Source organism: Rhinolophus sinicus, linkage group LG17 (assembly GCF_036562045.2).
Source record: "Rhinolophus sinicus isolate RSC01 linkage group LG17, ASM3656204v1, whole genome shotgun sequence".
Classification (NCBI taxonomy): Eukaryota; Metazoa; Chordata; class Mammalia; order Chiroptera; family Rhinolophidae; genus Rhinolophus; species Rhinolophus sinicus.
Window position 1 is genome coordinate 12,581,692 of NC_133766.1, and position 18,295 is coordinate 12,599,986.

General features: G+C 40.1%; 1 protein-coding gene across 3 annotated transcripts in view; it reads left to right on the plus strand.

Moving 5' to 3' along the window:
* The window catches only part of RGL1 (ral guanine nucleotide dissociation stimulator like 1), a 210,435-nt gene that overhangs the window by 123,550 nt on the left and 68,590 nt on the right, over positions 1 to 18,295 (plus strand). For all 3 annotated transcript variants that reach the window (XM_019738703.2, XM_019738870.2, XM_019738786.2), the window contains one exon: positions 13,617 to 13,825. In XM_019738703.2, coding sequence (XP_019594262.2) covers positions 13,617 to 13,825 — 209 coding nt within the window. The remainder of the gene's footprint in view (positions 1 to 13,616; positions 13,826 to 18,295) is intronic.

Here is an 18,295-nt window from a genome sequence, read left to right on the forward strand (position 1 = left end):
AACATAATATCATTAGATAGATTCATTAGATAAAAAGCTCATCTTCCTCTTAAAAACATACATTTAACTAATATTTATGAAGTGCTTCTTGATGTGGTTATAGGCTAATTTCTGGAGAGATAAATATAAATATGACTAGTCTCTGCCTCTAAAGATTTCACAGTCTAGTGGAGGATGCCTGTAAGTAAACAAACGCTTATAACGTGCTACGGAGAGTGTGTGGCTGTTAGGAATAAAACTGCTGGAAATGTTTCTGTCCTCGTCTTTTGGCGGACATACACACGCATCTTTCAGGAATGGAATTGCTGAGTCATCGGATAGGCATGCTTCCCTTTGGTAGATACTTGGACTTTACTCTGGAAGCAGGAATTGTGCTTCAGAAAGATCCTTTTGGCAAGTGAGAGTGTCTGTGCTTGTTACACATACCCATGAGGAAGTGAGATCTAACTTAAGGCAAGACAGCGAGGCTGGGGAAGGAGGGCCCGGCGGACAGATGGTGAGGGAACGGGACAGCTTGGCTTTTGGTGGTGAAGGGGAGCTAAGGCGGGAATAAGGATGATTTGCAGGTTCATGACTTGGACCCTTAGCTAAGTCAGAGGCTAGAGAAGGGGTGAGATTTTAGAGAAATGAAATGAGTCTTGTTTTGTACACGTCGAATCAGACTTCCGTACGATTATCCAGGTGGATGTGTAACAACTGGAAATTCAGGTGTAGCATTTAGAAGAAAAGTAAGAAGTGGAGATACAGATTTGGGAGTAAATATAATGTTTGTGTTAGATGACACTGTGGGGTGGGCAGAAAGAGTATAGACCAAGAGGAGAAGAGGCTTGAGGTTCAAAATCTTTCCTTATTAATGGTAAGTGAGGGACGAGGAGCCAGTAATCAGCCTGGGTATGAAAGGAGAGCCCCAAGGGAGATGAGATAGAATTGTGTGAAGTGTGACTCTGAGTCCAGACCACTTCGCGTGGAATCCTGGCTTTGGACAGTTTTTATCTGGGTGACTTGGCACAAGTCACTTAGCCTCTCGGGGCAGCAGTTTTCTGCAAAATATCTGTGAAATTGGAGATAATACATTGATCTGCTTTATAAGGTTATTATGGATACACACATGCTGCTTAGAATTATTAAATCTTGCTGTTAATTCTTGAGAAAACGATGTTCGTAAGCAAAAGGGGCAGAGAGGTCCAGGGATGCCCGGCAGAGGTGGGTGCTGAAGCGTTTCCGTAGGCTTGACGACCAGGTGGAAGAGGGATGAGGGCAGAAGAAAACTTGATGCTCGTCTTAACACCGTCCCTTCTTCTAGGAAAAGCAACTGAGTTTCATGGGCTGAACACATTAGAAAGATCACATGGTTTGCTGCAAAGTGTCTCCGTCGTTGACATGAGTCTTAATAATACCTTAGTTTGTGATACAGTCCTTTTACATCAAGCAGCTCAAAGCACATTTTGTTGTCGAATCATTTTCACACCATCAAGATGAGGTAAGGAAGGTACAGGGAATATTAGTCCCAGTTTACAGATGAGGAAACTGTGACAGGTCCCAAAGCTTTGTCCAAGCTTATGTTGGTTACTCAACTTCTCCTTTATCCCATCATAAACCTTACTCCTCTTTGTTTTCACATTGTCAGGCACAGTATTTCCCAAAGTGGATCTTCTGTGTTTAGAATCACCTGAGATACTATTAAGGTGCAAAGCCCTGACTTTATGAGAGCCCCACTGCTCAGAATCTGTGAAACTGGGGCTCGGGAATCAGTGATTTTACCCAGCACCCCAGGTGATTCCCTTGTAAACTGTTTTGTGTGTTCAAGGAAACAGAAAAGTAAATCCCCAAATGTACATTGCCCTTAGTGACATTTTTTCACAAAACAACCTTAAAATATGTTCGGAAACTCAAACTACTATAACTAAAACTTTAGACTCTTTTCAGAACATATCGTCTGATTTGTTATCTTTGTGGGTCTGATTTATTATCTTTGTGGGTTGAGCAGTGTGCCTTTGGTTGAAAGTAAAACTGATTTGACCCATGCAAATAAATAATATAACCCATTCGTCTGATACCATAGCACTGCTGGGGTGTCACAGAGAAGCTGTGGCCGAGGACGGTACATACTTACATCAATTTGGTCCATGGTCCCATCTGCAATTACTATTTGTAGTTGTATAGTGTTGATTAGAAAGGTTGCTCGCCCTCTCTATTGTCCTAACTTCTATTTGCATGAAATGATGAAACCAGCATATCTCTCTATGGTATTTGTAGCTGAGCAGCATCAAACTCTCAGGATCAGGGAACTTGATGATTCTGACTCTACGGAATGGGCCCCATCAGAGCAAACCCAGGTCCAGTCAGTGATGGCGCACAGATCTGCTTCCTTCTCATTTAGTTGTAGAGGGCGTGCCTTTATGTGTGACTTAGCATCTGTCTGTCTGCTTCTCTTTTGTTATCTCTGGCTTCCAGTAACTACATAGTACGGACTCAACAAATATTTGTTGAATGAATGAATCCACTCAAATGTACTTAGGAACTAACAAAAACAACCAAATTTAGAAAAGTTATTTTAGCTCACCAGTGAGAAACACAGAAGGCACTAACAGGTACTTGACAATTAATTGAACTGGAACTAGTAAAAGAGCCTCAGTCCATGCCGTCTTTTTTCTCTCTCACCTGCTTTCCTTATCATTGAATCTCAGGGTGGTAAGAGGTCTTTATCCCCATTGGTTCTAAAAGTCTCTCTGTGAGGCCCTTGCTTATTTACCTGGCATTTACTTACTAAATATGCACTTGTATTAAACTCTGTACACCCCTTTCTTCCATGGCATTAATTGAAAAAGTTCACCTTTATGTTATAATCTCTACCGTCAGGTTTTTAAGGAGTACAGACCCTTCGTTTCCTTCATAGAGTTGCTTCGCGCCTCATTTGGGTTCTTTGCACAATGGAGGCCCTTTGAATACTATTTTTCCTGACTGACATCAAGAGTGGGTCATGAGCCGTGGGAATGGGGAGCATATCATTAGAAGGATAAATATTTTCTTTACAACTGGCTTGCCTATCTTTTTACACATAGTTTTGACACATTAAAATCTAGTGAACAAAATGGTTGCTTTTTCAGGTTCTGTGCATTTGGAGACATTGGATCTGTTTTTGCACCAACGCTCAGTCTTTTCTATACTCTACCTTCTCCTTTATTTATTTGTATTAAGTGTCAGCATTTACAAACCTGCCACTTTGGCTATATTCCATAATCAATCATATTGTCATTCTGTGTTCATTTCCTTTTCTTTCTAAAAATAGGAGGAAATTGTTGACTAGAGAGATTTATAAATCTAGCAGACAGGAAAATTAATTTATAATCAGGAAATCAGAGCAGAACACGAGTGCTCCCCGTGGGTTCCTACACTGTGTCATCTGGTAGCTTCTCAGACAGCTATTGCTTTCCTGGCTTCTTTTTGTGCGTTTGGGCGAAAGCATTCATTTTTCTTAGACTTAATTTACTCGTTTAAGAGTCTGCAAAAATGAGGGGGATTTTTGTTTTCTTCCAAAGAGGGTGTTTAGCACCAAAACGTTTTTCACTCAGGTGTTAAGATTTCAGTCAGTGTCAGGAGGTAGGATGGATAATACCAGAGAACATCTGATGTGGGAAGACCTACCTTTTGGTGAAAGTAATTGGGACAAGGAAAGAAAATCCTTCTCTTTGAAGGATTTCATAATACAGACAATATTTTCTTTTATCTGTAGAATCCTGACTAGGTCTTGGAACCGTTCAACAGGACTTCAGATCTATTGTCTAATCTTATCTTTTTCTTACAAGAATCCTATGAAGTTTGGAAATTCTGGGTTATTGAGTTCTGTTAGCCTTGGGTGTACAGATATGGAGATGGAATACCCGATACTGTGTCTCTTTGTGTTTCAACACAACACACCGTGATAGAAGAAACACAGGGCTGGTTTTATATCCTGACTCTGTCAATTGTGCCGATTGTTTGGGTAACTTTGGGTCTGACCCCTCACTTCTCTGAAACTCAGTTTCCTCAAGTGAAGTGGAAATAATTCTCATACCAGAGGATTAATCTGTAAGGATTGAGCACCTGACCCAGAAGTGCTCAATAAATACGTAAACTCTCTCTTTTTTTTCATTGAGGATGTAAGGATGGTTTTCTTAGAATCAATTTACAGCTCGCAAAGAGAAAACCTATTAAGAAAAAATAGCCAGTTTACTTCAGTGCGTCATTCAGAGAGACTGTAAAACAGCAATTTTAACCGCCATGGCTGAAAGTCTTTTAAAAAGAAAGGGTTTATTGGGCTGTTGATAGCAAGAAAAACAGACCTGGTCCTGGGGCACGAAGTATAAAACACGAGCAGCAGCCCCAGGTAGGAAAGGCAGCCTGGCCACCATCCTGGAGTTGGTGAGCATCACGAAGGGGGGCTATTTCTGTTTCGTTTGCTCACGGGGATACGAAAGACAGTTTGGGGCATAGAATCAATAATGTTGTAAAGATTTTGTCGGGTATCCGATGGACACGTGTCTCATTAGGGAGACCACCTCAGGGACGGTGTAGATGCCTGGTCACTGCACTGTACACCTGAAGCTGAAGCTGAATAATACTGAATGTCCGCTGTAATTTAATATATATATATATATATATATATATATATATAGTCACGGGATATGGAGTACAGCACAGGGAATGGGGTCAATGGAATTGTAACAGCTATATATGATGTCAGAGGGGTGGTAGATTGGGGGGAGGGGGGTTATCACTTTGTGAGGGGTGTAAATGTCTAACTAGTACATTGTTTTGTACACCTGAAACTAATAAAAAAAAAAGAGAAGGTGGGGAGAAAGATGTAAGTTGTTTTGAAAGAATTTACATTGGCTACAGATAAAGGGGGTGGGTGGGAGAAGGTGAAGCAGGGCTAGTTCTGGGCCAGAGGTGCAGAGTCCGTGGGGAAGAAGTGTTTGCTCCTTTGGAAAGTTCATGTGTAAGCAAGAAGCAGAGGCTCCTGGGGTTCCGTGGCCCTGGCTGTTCTCTCGCTTAGATAATTACAGAAATAAGCACCTGAAAGTTAATTCAAAGTTCCAGCGTACACTCAGGAATGGCAGCAATCTTATTCGCTGGCCCCCCAGTGATGAACAGTGTAACTGTCCCATGTTTCATTCTCCGGCCCGCTGTACTTTAATATAGAACATCTCAGAATATTTTTTCTTGTCAAGATGTATTCCAGATAAACGAATTGTTTCTTCATACCTTGCCCTAGATTTGCTCAGCCTGAGTATGCTGAGAGACACCAGCCTGCTCTGTCGGTCAGCAGGGCTATGATGTGGGCACATTACCTGTGCCAAATGGAGCACCGAGGGATAGAGTGCTCGCCCTGTGTCCCAGAGCTCTGCGGCAACTCTGCAGTGAAATTTCACATTTGAATTTAAACGTCCACGTAGACTTTAGAAATTTAGTTTTGGAGGGGAAAGGGAACAGTCTGGACAGAATAATTCCTGGAATCCTGAAATCCAGGGGAGCCATGATTTTACTGGCATTTTGATGATGGGGCTTTGATTTTTATGCTTAATCATTATGATAATAGGTGATAATAATAGCGTGAACTAACTGTTTACTTTGCTTAAAACTGAACTAATCCCTTAGGAAAGGGGGGAGGATAAGAGATTTCTTAATGTGGTGTATGGAGCAAGACTCAAACTGGTGATTAAGTCTGGAAACCTCAGGCCGACGCCACCCACTGCCTTCCCTCTCTCTACCTCCCCTCACCCCCCAAGGATTGGTGCCGGGGCCCTTTAAATCTCACAAGGAGCTAGAACCCCATGGAACTGTCTGTGGGATTTATGATGGGCTGGGAAAGCTTCTGGGCCAGTGGGGAAGCCTTTCCATTCATAGCAGGCTTCATTCACAGAGAATATTAGGTCACACAGACACTCACTACCCCCTGCTGACCTTTTCAGACAGAGGTTGGCTGGGCTGCGCAAAAACAGAATGGATTCCAGAAAGCCAGGGCACCTGTTAACCTGTGACCTCAGGATATGAAGACCTGGGGCAGTTGAGGCTCTGACTGAGAGAGAGAGAGAGAGAGGAGGGACTTGTAAATTTTGCCAGTTCACTCTGGAGACCAAATTGTATGCGATGTTATTTGGCAGATGCCACAGTGACTATTTTCGTTCAAACCTCTCTCCCCCCACGTAACTCTGACTCCTTGAACTACTCAAAATAGCATGTGGTTTCCTCATTTTATAAAGTGGATGGCCAAGACAGTGAAATTTGAAGTTATTGCCGTAGGTCCCATAGTAAATTGGCCTCAGAAATGGAAATGGAACCCAGGTTAATTCATAATATCTCAATCATTAGCCTTCTGAACTTCAAGCAGAAAGGTAGCATGTAAAAGTGAAATTATTTTTTTTGAGGAATGTTGTCAGCAAACTCCCTGAAATCCACTTAAGTTTTGAACCTGCCTCCTTGAAGACTTTGGGATCCTTAAAGGACCAGAATGTCAGAAGTAGGGATTCGTGTCACAGAAGATTGAGTCTGTTATGGATGCACATCGGACCCAGCAGATTCACAGCCAGGAGGGCTGCTATTTTTGAGGCGATGGAAAACACAACTTCCTGTTTCCCCAGGGAGAGTTCCTGGACTCTCTGGGGGAGGTCTAGGAAGCCCTGCTGTGACAGGATGGTGGAGGGGGCTGGGATTTCTGTGATAGAACACTGCCTGTGGTTTGTTATTACAGCTTCTGTAGCATTTTCCTGAGGATGAGGGGTCCTCTTCATGAAACCTGACCACATTCTAATGTGTGGCTTCCAACAAAGTCAACTCTTGGCGATCTTGTAATGTTTTCTTTTTCTTTTCCTTTTCTTTTCTTTTCTTTTCTTTTCTTTTCTTTTCTTTTCTTTTCTTTTCTTTTCTTTTCTTTTCTTTTCTTTTCTTTTATTGGGGAAGGGGAACAGGACTTTATTGGGGTATGGTGTGTACTTCCAGGACTTTTTCCAAGTCAAGCTGTTGTCCTTTCAATCTTAGATGTGGAGGGTGCTGTTCAACTTCAAGTTGTCCTTTCAGTCTTAGTTGTGGAGGGCGCAGCTCAGCTCCAGGTCCAGTTGCCATTGCTAGTTGCAGGGGGCACAGCCCACCATCCCATCCCCTGTGGGAGTTGAACCGGCAACCTTATGGTTGAGAGGACACATTCCAACCAACTGAGCCATCCGGGAGGCAGCTCAGCTCAAGGTGCCGTGTTCAGTCTTAGTTGCAGGGGGCCGAGCCCACCATCTCTTGCGGGACTCGAGGAGTTGAACTGGCAACCTTGTGGTTGAGAGCCCACTGGCCCATGTGGGAATTGAACCGGCAGCCTTCGGAGTTAGGAGCACAGAGCTCCAACCGCCGGAGCCACCAGGCCGGCCCGATCTTGTAATGTTTTTAAAGCTCATTCATTTATCATAAACACGTTCCTCTACCTCTACATAACTACCTGTTTCTTAGTTCAGAGGCATAATTTTCTATCTTCTATGAGGTCAAAGTTCACAGTGACAATACAGATCCCTTCACGGGAGTGAACACAGAATGAGAAAGACGTTCAATCAGCATGAAGGCCTGTCTGTCTTGCATGTACCATTGACATCATGTGAGAGGGACTCCTGGGTAACCGTGTGCTGATAAACCAGCTCTCCAGAAGAACAGCCCCGACTTGCAGCCAATTTGCCCATTTCCATTGTGTAAATATTTCCACCACGGCTGAATTCATGATACCAACATGAGGTCATTGAACTCGGAAGGAGTGTGCACAGCTGGCTCTTGAAGGCGGTACAAGCTGGCTCCACACACCGCTCGCCAGACCTTGATATGTTTTCAAATGAGATGGAAGGTGCCTATGTTGGCATATATACGAATCTGTAGTGAAGATTTCTTCTGGGTCCTCTGCCCAGAAATGCCACCACAGATCAGGCAATGTGTAACTATGCCACACGCAGAGGTGCTTCTTCCAAGAGCCTGATATCTTTACTCTTGGAGCCCTGTTCATTTTGGAATTCTTCCAATTGCCATCCTTGGCCCGCTCTTCCTGTTCTACACATGCTGCCTGGAAAAAGGCAGCCATTTTAATTGATGTACCTTCGACATATTTCCATCTTAGACCCCTCTCCCCCGTTTTAGATTCTAATTACCCATTGGATCATTCCATTGGAAAATCCCAAGGCTAATTCAAGTTCCATATTTCTAAAGTGCAATTCAGTACCTCTGTCCCACAAAACCTGCTTTCCCCCCTCAGTTTTGTTCCATATGGGTCGCCCCATTATCTTGCCAGTCATCCACTCAGAAATTAGGTAAAGATTCTCGGTTCTTTCTTTTCCTTCATCTTCATCCTCTGCATCCAATTGATCACTAAGCCTTGACCATTCCTGAATATTTCCTAAGTACGGTCACCACCCATCACTTCCTCTGTCCCTATTACCTACCATTGCACAAGGTAAGTAAGGCCTTTACAGTCCGCTTATCTGGCGTATCAACAACTTCCCCACTGATTGTCTCAGCTTCCCATCAGATCTGCCCTCCGAACTCGATTTCTCTGGCCTTGCTTAAACCTGTAGGAAATGGAGTCTCAGCTCCTTGAGGTTTGACCTGGGTCCTCCACGTCAGGTAGTCCCCTGCTGACTCTCTAACCAAGCTGTCATTCCCTTTGTCATATTGCTCCTGCAACCACGTTTCCCCCTCACCTGCTACCTCCTCCCAACACTGGTAACTCCCACTCATGATTCAAAACCCAGTGTAAGCACCACCTACTCAGGAAGCCTTTTCTGATGCTGCCTCTGTGCTGGGTCCCTCTGGGTTCTTCCACGATATCTGCTATCTCTCCACCATTTTACTCACACTGAATTTTGATGCTTTCTTTGTGTCTGTTTCCTCCACCATATTGAACAACTGCATTCTATTTATCTTTGTATCTCTGCTGTCTTCACAGTACCCAACACATAGTACTATTGAGCTAATGTGTGGCTGAATAAGTAGATGAATAAAGGAACGAGAGAGCCATTCTGTGCCCTTTGTATGCACTTAGCACGGAGTTGCCAGATTTACCAAATAAAACCACTGGAGGCCAAGTTAAATTTGAAATTCAGATAAACAACAAATAATTTTTCAGTATGAGTAGGTCCTAAATACTTCATGGGACATATGTATACGCCCAACTTATTCGATTATTTGTTGTTTACCTGAAATTAAAATTTAACTGGGTGTCCTGGCAGCCCTAACCTAGTAAAAAATGAGTTCACACCCAAAGTTGAGGTTCATACAATGCAGAAGCATATACTGAGCTTGACATCACATGCCCTAGGGTTTTATAGAGACTCGGCCTTATATTATAGAGACTTGGCCTTATGTCTCTGGGCTGTAACGTAACTAGTTCCCTAGATTCCGATGCACTAGCTTTGCCATAATGCTTTGCTGTGTACCATTGCATACATGTATTTTTTCTTTGCATGGTAAGGACATTGAATCTATACATATTTGGGCAATGTGGACAGATGATCAGAGCTTATTTGTGAGTCACCTCATGGCATTTCCTATACGATGGTAGTTTCTCGTTGCCATTCGGTTGTTGCAAAAGTAATTGCAGTTTTGCAATTATTTTTAACCTTTTAAACCGCAATTACTTTTGAACCGACCTCATAGATTGTGGTTGTAGGGCATTCGAAAAGGGAGTATAAAATGTGTCTTTGGTCTTCTGGGCTGAATGTAAGAGATATAGTAAGGTGTACCTTCTGAAAGTCTATAAAACCTTGGATATGGGCGTTAGATTTTCATAGGAAGTTAAGACTGGAATAGTGCTCACTATTTACTTTGCTGAGGCCAGGATGCCCGAGAACTGGTGTATTAGGACTGAGCATGACTTGGAGAGGACGTCATACTGTCTCCAGGCTAATGAGGTTGTTTACTCAGCACGCTCCCTCATAACGTGTCAGATGACTGAAGTATGATTCTGATTGAAGGGAAAAAAAAAAATTTTTTTTTTCCAATTAGAAAACACCCAAGTTGTTAACAGTTTATGTTTTAGTCGATGAAAGACTGCATTTCTCCATGACTGGAAACAGACTTGAAATAGGGCACATTTCATTTCTCACATTCTCTTTCTCCTGTCCCCTCCATGGCAAAATTGGTAAGTATGGAAATTCCTCAGCTAGGCTAGTTGGACAGAGTTTTCGATATTGACCCCGTAGGAGTCAGACATGTTCTCTTAGGGAAAGCTGAATTCTAATGGCAGAAAGATTGGCCAGAAAAACAGTCATGAAACATTCTTGTGGCCTCAGTATCATGATCTTGTCAGTAAAGCGATGGTCTCTGATTAAATCCAGATTGCACTGTTTCCTGTTAGCGTGCTAACCCAGAGGGCAGGCTCAGCCCTCCACGTCTTGCCTCGAACTCTGGGTTATTAAACACTTGTCTGCCAGGGCTCTCTCCCCACTTTTCTTTTCAACTAAAATTCAAAGATATTGAGCTATTACAAACAAAAAAAGAAAAAGATCCTAAAGTCTCTTAAAAGGATTATGCAGCTTTTGAATATTTTGCTGCAAAAATGAAACTAAAATTTTAGCTTCTCCACTCTGACCATAAGGCAGAGCATATTTCTTTTTGTTTCACTCTTGTATGATTTTATGTGAAAATAACTCCAGTAATACGCAGATCACTTTTAAGCTGTTGTTTTATATATATAAAAAAGGACTTTATTTGAGTGTTGGTAAATGAGAACCTATCTTCAAAAACCTGGCCTCCCCCTTGCTATAGCAAGTCAATATTAGGGTGCTTAGCAAAAGTGCAGAAGATGACACTGAGCAAATATTCTACACCTTAACATGCCGTGTTAATTTGGGGGAGAATGATTTTAGGCACCAGACTAGTTTCTATACTTTGTATTGTTCTTGATGCTCACTCATTGCTTTTTGAGAATGATTTTTAAAAATCTAAATATTCAGAGTATTTTGTTAGCCGTTCTGTTACCTCAAAAATGGTTCTTCCTAATTTACAGATGCAAACACTGAGGAGGAAAAACCATTCAAGGGACTTATGGGGATCAAGCATGCATCTTGAGGTTCTTTTCAGAGGAGACTGAAAGGAAGCGACTGGGTTAATAAGCGCCATGGTTTCCTTCCCAGGGGAGAGTGTGGCTTCCTGCCAAATCCGCTTTCTGGCAGGAAAAGGGACCCACTTCATCAGGTCCTTTGACAGGCATTTTTCTCTGTTTGAATTTTTGGCCACATCAATGCTCAGTGAAAAAAATCAGTTCTTTTAAATAGTGATTACTTTCAATAAGAAAAGATTTAAAGTGGAATTTGCATTATGAGTAAAATAAGAATCATCAAATTACAGAATTATTTGCTAAGGGGTCCCTGACATTGTCACAAGGTAAGGAAGCTTGATTGAGAATTAGAGCTTGAATATTCCTGTAGACTGAGAAGCCATTCCTTTCGTTGTTGTTAATATGTGACATTGAAGTATATTTTTCTGATGACCACTTTTTAATGTGATCGGGATAATAATTATTTTGACCAGGTTTTTTGAAACGACAAAGTAAAACACACCAAGCATCCCTAAATTTATATATATATAGACGTTAGAAGGTAAAAGTTAACATTATATTTTGTAAATCTTGATTTTTCTTGTTTTTTAAGCGAAACGTGGCAAATGGGAATTAAGTTTTAAATGCATCGTGGTGAACTTAAGTAAGCTAACATTTTCCAAACTTTGTTCATTCTGATATTCGGCAAGATGCTCTGAGACTAAAGGGAGATCCATTCGGAAATGTCATATACCACATCCTTCTCCTGGAGTTTCATAACATATTATCATGTTAAAGACTTTAAGAGATTCTAAAGTAACGTGTTTGACTTTAACTTGTCATTTCCAAACTCGAGCACAGCACCTTTTGTTTTGAAATTAATGTTTTACTGCACAAACTTGGGGCAACACTGTTCCAAGCAGTTAACAAAGCAATTAGACTTTGGAACAATATATCTTTTTCATTTATTGTTCCCGGTTAAAGTTAACTGAGGCTCCTAGGAGACAGATGGGTACTATTAGGCCTGTTCTAAAACTACACAGAAGTGATAAAAACAGTTATTAGGCCATGATCTGATCAACAGCCCTAACAGGCCTAAAGAAACATGGGGTATTTTGCCTGAACCTGACTCCTCTCCTTAATAAACTAAAAGCACCTTTCAAAATTAAATAAACCAAAAAAAAGTTATCAACCATAGACACTGGAGTCTTTATATTACTTTCTCTTAGCAGTTAGACATGGTGACATTAAGCTACTAGAACCCCCTTCTGAAAGCGTTTGCCCCCACCTTGGTCTTATAGAAAGACGTCTCCCCCTCTCACTTCTTTCCAGTGCTTTAACTTCTCACAGGCCAGGTGAAGAAAAAGCAAGCATGTTACTCCATAAGCACAGTATCATCATTTAGAGATGCCGTTCTCTCTTTTCTGCCCCTCTTCTTTAATTTTCACCTGTCTGATTTTTTTGCAATTTAGGAAAATATGGTATGAAACAATTTAAACTTAAAATTCAGAGAAATTGCCTGGTGGTTCTTTGCATCGCTTAGAATGATCATTTGCTTTAGAAAAAGATCCTCTGGGTAGGTCACTTCCTTCGTGCTTATGAAGGACAAGTTCAACTTTGAAAACTGCATCTCTGTATAATCTGTTAGGCAGAAAACTATTGCAGAATGTAAGGCACACCTGTATTTTTCTTCCATCTAATTCTCTTCTCTCATCTTCAGTTTTTAAGCTTTACAGATTTTTATCACTAATCACTTCTTAAGTATTCTGGTTTATGTCCCCAAGGTGCAGTTATACGTACCAATATTATTCACCATTTCATTCTCATGCTACTTGCTTTTCATGAGCACATGTCTTCTCTTATACATTGCAAGTTTCCAGAAGGCAGGGGTCATTCACTCACCCACCCTTTCCGTCATTCCCCAGAGGTTAGCCCAGAGCTGCTTGGTATAACCACTTCTCAGTCAACTCTGTTGATTGCTGATGATACTGAAATCAGAAAGTATAATGCTTTCCACAGGCTGAAGACCATCAGATCAGGGTTCGATCTCCCTAGATTTCCATGGAGAACATATTCTTGCCATGGCTGATTTTTCAAGCTATCAGTATGATGTCAACCGGTGCACACACATCCTAAAAATTCAACAATCAGCTCTCCAAAGCCTGTATGAGTTGGCTGCAGCACACCACCATGGGAGCTATCTTTAAGAATGAGTTTGAAAACTTACCATGGAACAATCCAAAGGAAACGATTGATAACATTTACTAAACGCAATCCTGGGGTTATAAAAACATCCTTGATAAAATGTGCCAGCAACCTAGTTCTTGATGGGATAGTAAATAGAAGCAAATGTGACCATGATGAAGTAATACCTCTACTTCTAGAGAGGAAGGGACCCCCCCCCCCACTACAATCACTCCACTCTGCTACACTCACAAGCGAGTGGAAGGCCTTATGTGACTTGCAGGGAAGTCAGAGCAAGGCAAAGCCTGACACGCTATGCTTCTGCTGTTCTGATGTTTCGGTTTTACTTTAGGGAATCATTTCTCCTGATCTTGATCATGAATTTATTGTACAGGTGGAAGGGGACCAGCTGCCTCCAGGACATACAGTCAGTCAGTATGAGACCTGTAAGATCAGGACCATAAAAGCTGGCACCTTGGAGAAGCTTGTGGAGAACCTGCTGACAGCCTTTGGGGACAATGACTTTACCTATATCAGCATCTTCCTGTCAACGTACAGAGGCTTTGCCTCCACTAAAGAAGTGCTGGAACTGCTGCTGGACAGGTAAGGATGTAAAGGTGTGCGAGCGGTGACAGGAATTTAAGGCTGTTTGCAGGATGAAGGCAGGAGACGGAATGACCTGTACGTGTATGAGAGAGGTGTGTGAGGGTTAGATGGAAGGAATGACCTTTGGAACAAATGGCACAAAGAATATTCAGGAGCCATTTTATAGTCTTATTTCTGATAAAGATAGCGCATTAAAAAAAATCTATGAAAGAGTTCATACATACCATAAATCTAGACTCAATTGTTTATAGATTTCAGTTACTATTTGCCACCCTAATTTTTTCCCCATATTTTTGTAATTTTATATAATTCCAGTAAATAATTAGCCAGGACTCTTATCGGGTTGTTGTGAGAATTAGATATGCTAATAACGTGTTTTCCCAAAAATAAGACCTAGCCGGACAATCAGGTCTAATGCATCTTTTGGAGCAAAAATTAATATAAGACCAGGTCTTATTTTACAACCTAGTCTTATTTTACTATAATGTAAAACTGGGTCTAATATAATATAATATAATATAATATAATATAATATAATATAGTAATACCAGGTCTTATATTAATTTTTGCTCCAAAAGACGCATTAGAGCTGATTGTCTGGCGAGGTCTTATTTTCGGGGAAACACGGTGTGTGTGTGAATTATGGAGCTCAGCATTAGTTCCATAGGAAGGAGCTAACGAACGGTGGCTACAATAATGATGACAATGATGGTAACTGTCAATAGTCACCGTTTGTCGGCTGCTTTATGATTTGCACATAAATATCATCCTCGATCTATGTTGTGAGATCACATGTTACATATAGTAGAGCAGTGCACATCCTAATTCACACATCGATAATTATATTTCTCCCCTTGTTTTTGTTTTATTCGTAATTAAACTTGGTCTTTTAAAAATTATTATTCAATTGATATTGGAAGAAGGAAAACTGTAAGCCAAACAGTTGTTTTGGAATCATGAGGCTTCTCATCCAAATCTTTGTATTCTGGGGTTTCCTGCATCAGAAAGGAAATGAGATAGAATGTTTTTGTTGCAGTTGTTGAATACTGATTTTTAATTAGATTTTTTTTTTCTTAAATTTTGAAAGTAATATGTGCTCATGTTAAAAATTCTTATACTATAGGAAGGCATAAAAAGAAATACTAATCTTTTCTCATATTCCTACCTTTTCCCAAATAACTTTTTTTCAGTTTTTAAAAATATATAGAAGTAGAAAGAAAGAAAAAAAAAAGACCGTAATCTAATTAGGCAGATAACACACATTAACATTTTAAAAATAGAAGTAATCCATGTATGTAGTGGAAAGTTCAAACAATTCAGAAGATTATAAAAATAAAAGTAAAAATTTTCTTTTCTCTAAGTCCCATTGCTCCTATGTAGTCACTGTAAATTATTCCTTTTGTATTCTTCCCCAAATTTTCTGGATACACACACACACATAGACACACACACACACATTTATATAACTATGTAGTTATGTACTATGTATGTGATATTTGTTTATATATGATATTTATTATATATCTCATATATACTAATATATGCTATGAATAGAATCATAGTATATGGTCTGTTCTGCAACTTTCTTTTTTACTTATCTGTGTATCTTGGAGTTTTTATTCATTAAGGGAATTAACATATGTTAAGGGCTTATTAGAACAGTGGCTGGCATTTTGCAAGCTCAAGAAACATGTTATTGTTATTTCAAAATCAGCACAGGTAGATAGATTTACCATATATTTTCTAGTGGCTTTATAGTATTTATTGAACTTATTATTTTAGATGGACCATTAAGCTCTCTCCAGTTCTTTAATTTGTTTTTTGAATTTTTAAACAATGCTGCAAAGAGTGCCTTTGAATATGTATCTTCTGGGTACTTGTTTGAGAATTCTACAGGTTAATTTCACAGAAGAGTGATTGGTCGGTCAAAATGTATAAGCATTGTACAATGTGAAAGATATTGCTACACTGCCCTCCCGAAAGCTGCACCATCCACACTCCTGTCCACAGAGAATGAGAGTGCCTCTTCCCTCACCTTCCCCACACGCCTGCCAACCGTGGATTTTGGCAGCTCTACCATGGAAACCACCTCTACCATGGTCTGTCCATTGAAAAATAGCTCATTGTTTTAAAATGTATGTTTCTTCCATTTATAAGTGAGGTTTAGTACCCTTTAAAATACTCATTGGGCATTTGTGTCTTCTGTGAACTCTTTTCATGTCCTTTACTTATTTTTATTTTGGGCCATTGCCATCTAATTATCAATCATCTAATGATAACCCTGTGTGTATTAACAAAATTAGTTTTTTGCTTATTATATGTTGGAAATACTTTTCCTGATTTGTCCCTTGGGTTTAAAAGTTGCTTATTAATATTCTTTTTTTATGGAGACATTGAAATATTTTTATGCAGTTTATCAGTTTTAAGAAAGGCCTTTAATAATCAAGTTTTATTCCAGTGTGAATAAGGTTATTGATAACATTGGGGTTTTCTCAAGGTCTTTTCCTCATAGATGCATATAGAGTGAAAGCATTTGAATTGTATGTCCATATTCAGGAATAGTCACAAAATGTCTCTCTTTTATCGTACATTATCTGGTTATGGTAACTCTGGACTTAGGAAGTTCTGTAGAGTTTTGCATAGCTGTACCTAAAATATTAAGCCTGGAGTATAAACCTGTGGGATTAGTGAGTCATTCCTTTCATAGTTTGTTTGCTTGTAGAATACCTCTCACCTATAAATAGAACCTGAAGAATTATGTGAATTTTCTCTTTTCTAATTTATATTTATAAAACGGATGCAGTATGCTAACTGTTGGGAGGCAGTGTGAGGAAAAAGGTCAAGTTTTCTTTGGAATGGGTGATGTCTTCTACTTCTGGGGTAACTGTATTGATAACAGACCGCAGATGGCCGCAGTTGGTAACAGTGCACGTGAATTCCAGCTGTTCATCACAAACTGTGGACATACACACAGGAACTCCAGTGTTTAGTCTGTGACGCGTGTACATCCAGCCTTTATTTAATGGTTCTAAAAAATCTTCTCTTTGTTCTTCCATAGTCGATAGACATTTTTGGATTTTTAAAATAGTAAGTAGATGAGAATTATTAAAGAACAGAATCAACATGAATTCAAATTACGTTGAATTTAAGACTGTCATTTAGGGTATAAGTGAAGGAAGAGTTAAGGTTTATCTCGAACTGTTCAGAAGGGCCCAGGTTTGGCTGTGAATTTAGTCTCATTGTATATTATTTTCTTGCTTCTGAAATGAGTGGAATCAGCAAATACTAAATGCGGATAAAATACCAGTGTTGCAAAACACCATATGGATGAAACAGAAACCGAAGACTTGGTTGGTTCTTATCCTTGTGGTGAATTTACCATGAAGCCGCTGCTACTTAACCTCCAGGGACCCTCACTTTGCAGTACCCTCTGCATAATTAATATTCATATTCTTTTTCTTAGAGCGGACCCCTCAAATTACATATGCTGGCCCTGCAAAACTTGGATCCACCCTGAGAACTTAATATTTTACTGCAAAAGATAAGGCCTACATTTATAAAACAAGTAGAGAGCCGCTTAAGTTGGTGTCAAAATGAAATTCTGACGTGCTCTTCAGACGTTCAGAGAAGTAAATTTCGTTTATTTTGCTACCTCTGCAGAAATTTGGATTTGTCCCGATATGTACAGACTTCCACATGAATGTGGCTTCCTCACTCCATTTCCTCCTCGCACTTAGATCTTGTGACCAGATGTGAATCTTTGTTTCATTTTAACCAAAATGCAAATTCTGTGCAACACTGGGTTCTTAAATTGATTTTGGGTAGTTTTAGTGTCTATGATTGGGAGGTAAGCCATTCAGTTGTACGAATTTACCTTTTCTGAAGATAAACTTGATACCCTATGTTCTTGTGAGGAAACTGTGGTAGACTTGTTTGTGAGCCTCTGGTGTAATTCAAAACAAAATGATTTCTGTCGCTTTCTTAATAGTAGATTGCTTGTCTTCTGTGAAATGGACACTGAGAAGTTATTGTAGGATGTGCTAATGCTGACCAGTCAAGAATGGAGTAAAGGTAGATGCTGCAGTATTTATTTCCCTCCAGAGAAAAACTTGTTTGAAGTCTAGCTTTGATTTTCCTTATGATTTCCAAACATGTGGCTTTTTTCTTATGGAACTGTTTGCTTTCTATGATTTAAAAAAAATCTTTTTATCATTTTTTTTATTATTCTTATTATTACTCTGTTGATGTGAGTCTCTGTGATTGACCAGTAGGCCGCGGTTTGAAGCCCCAGGCGGTTAAGTCCCTGCGTTTGCTTTCTCCTGAACTTGTGATCATGAGTTCACAAGGAATCCTGTTTGCAGGGCTTCTCACCACGGCTCAGAGTTCATTCTAGGGCTCACTGGCTTCCTCTCAATCTAAGAGAAAGTTTTTGAATTGCGGTTTAGCTGTTTGTGTTGGGGCTTTGAG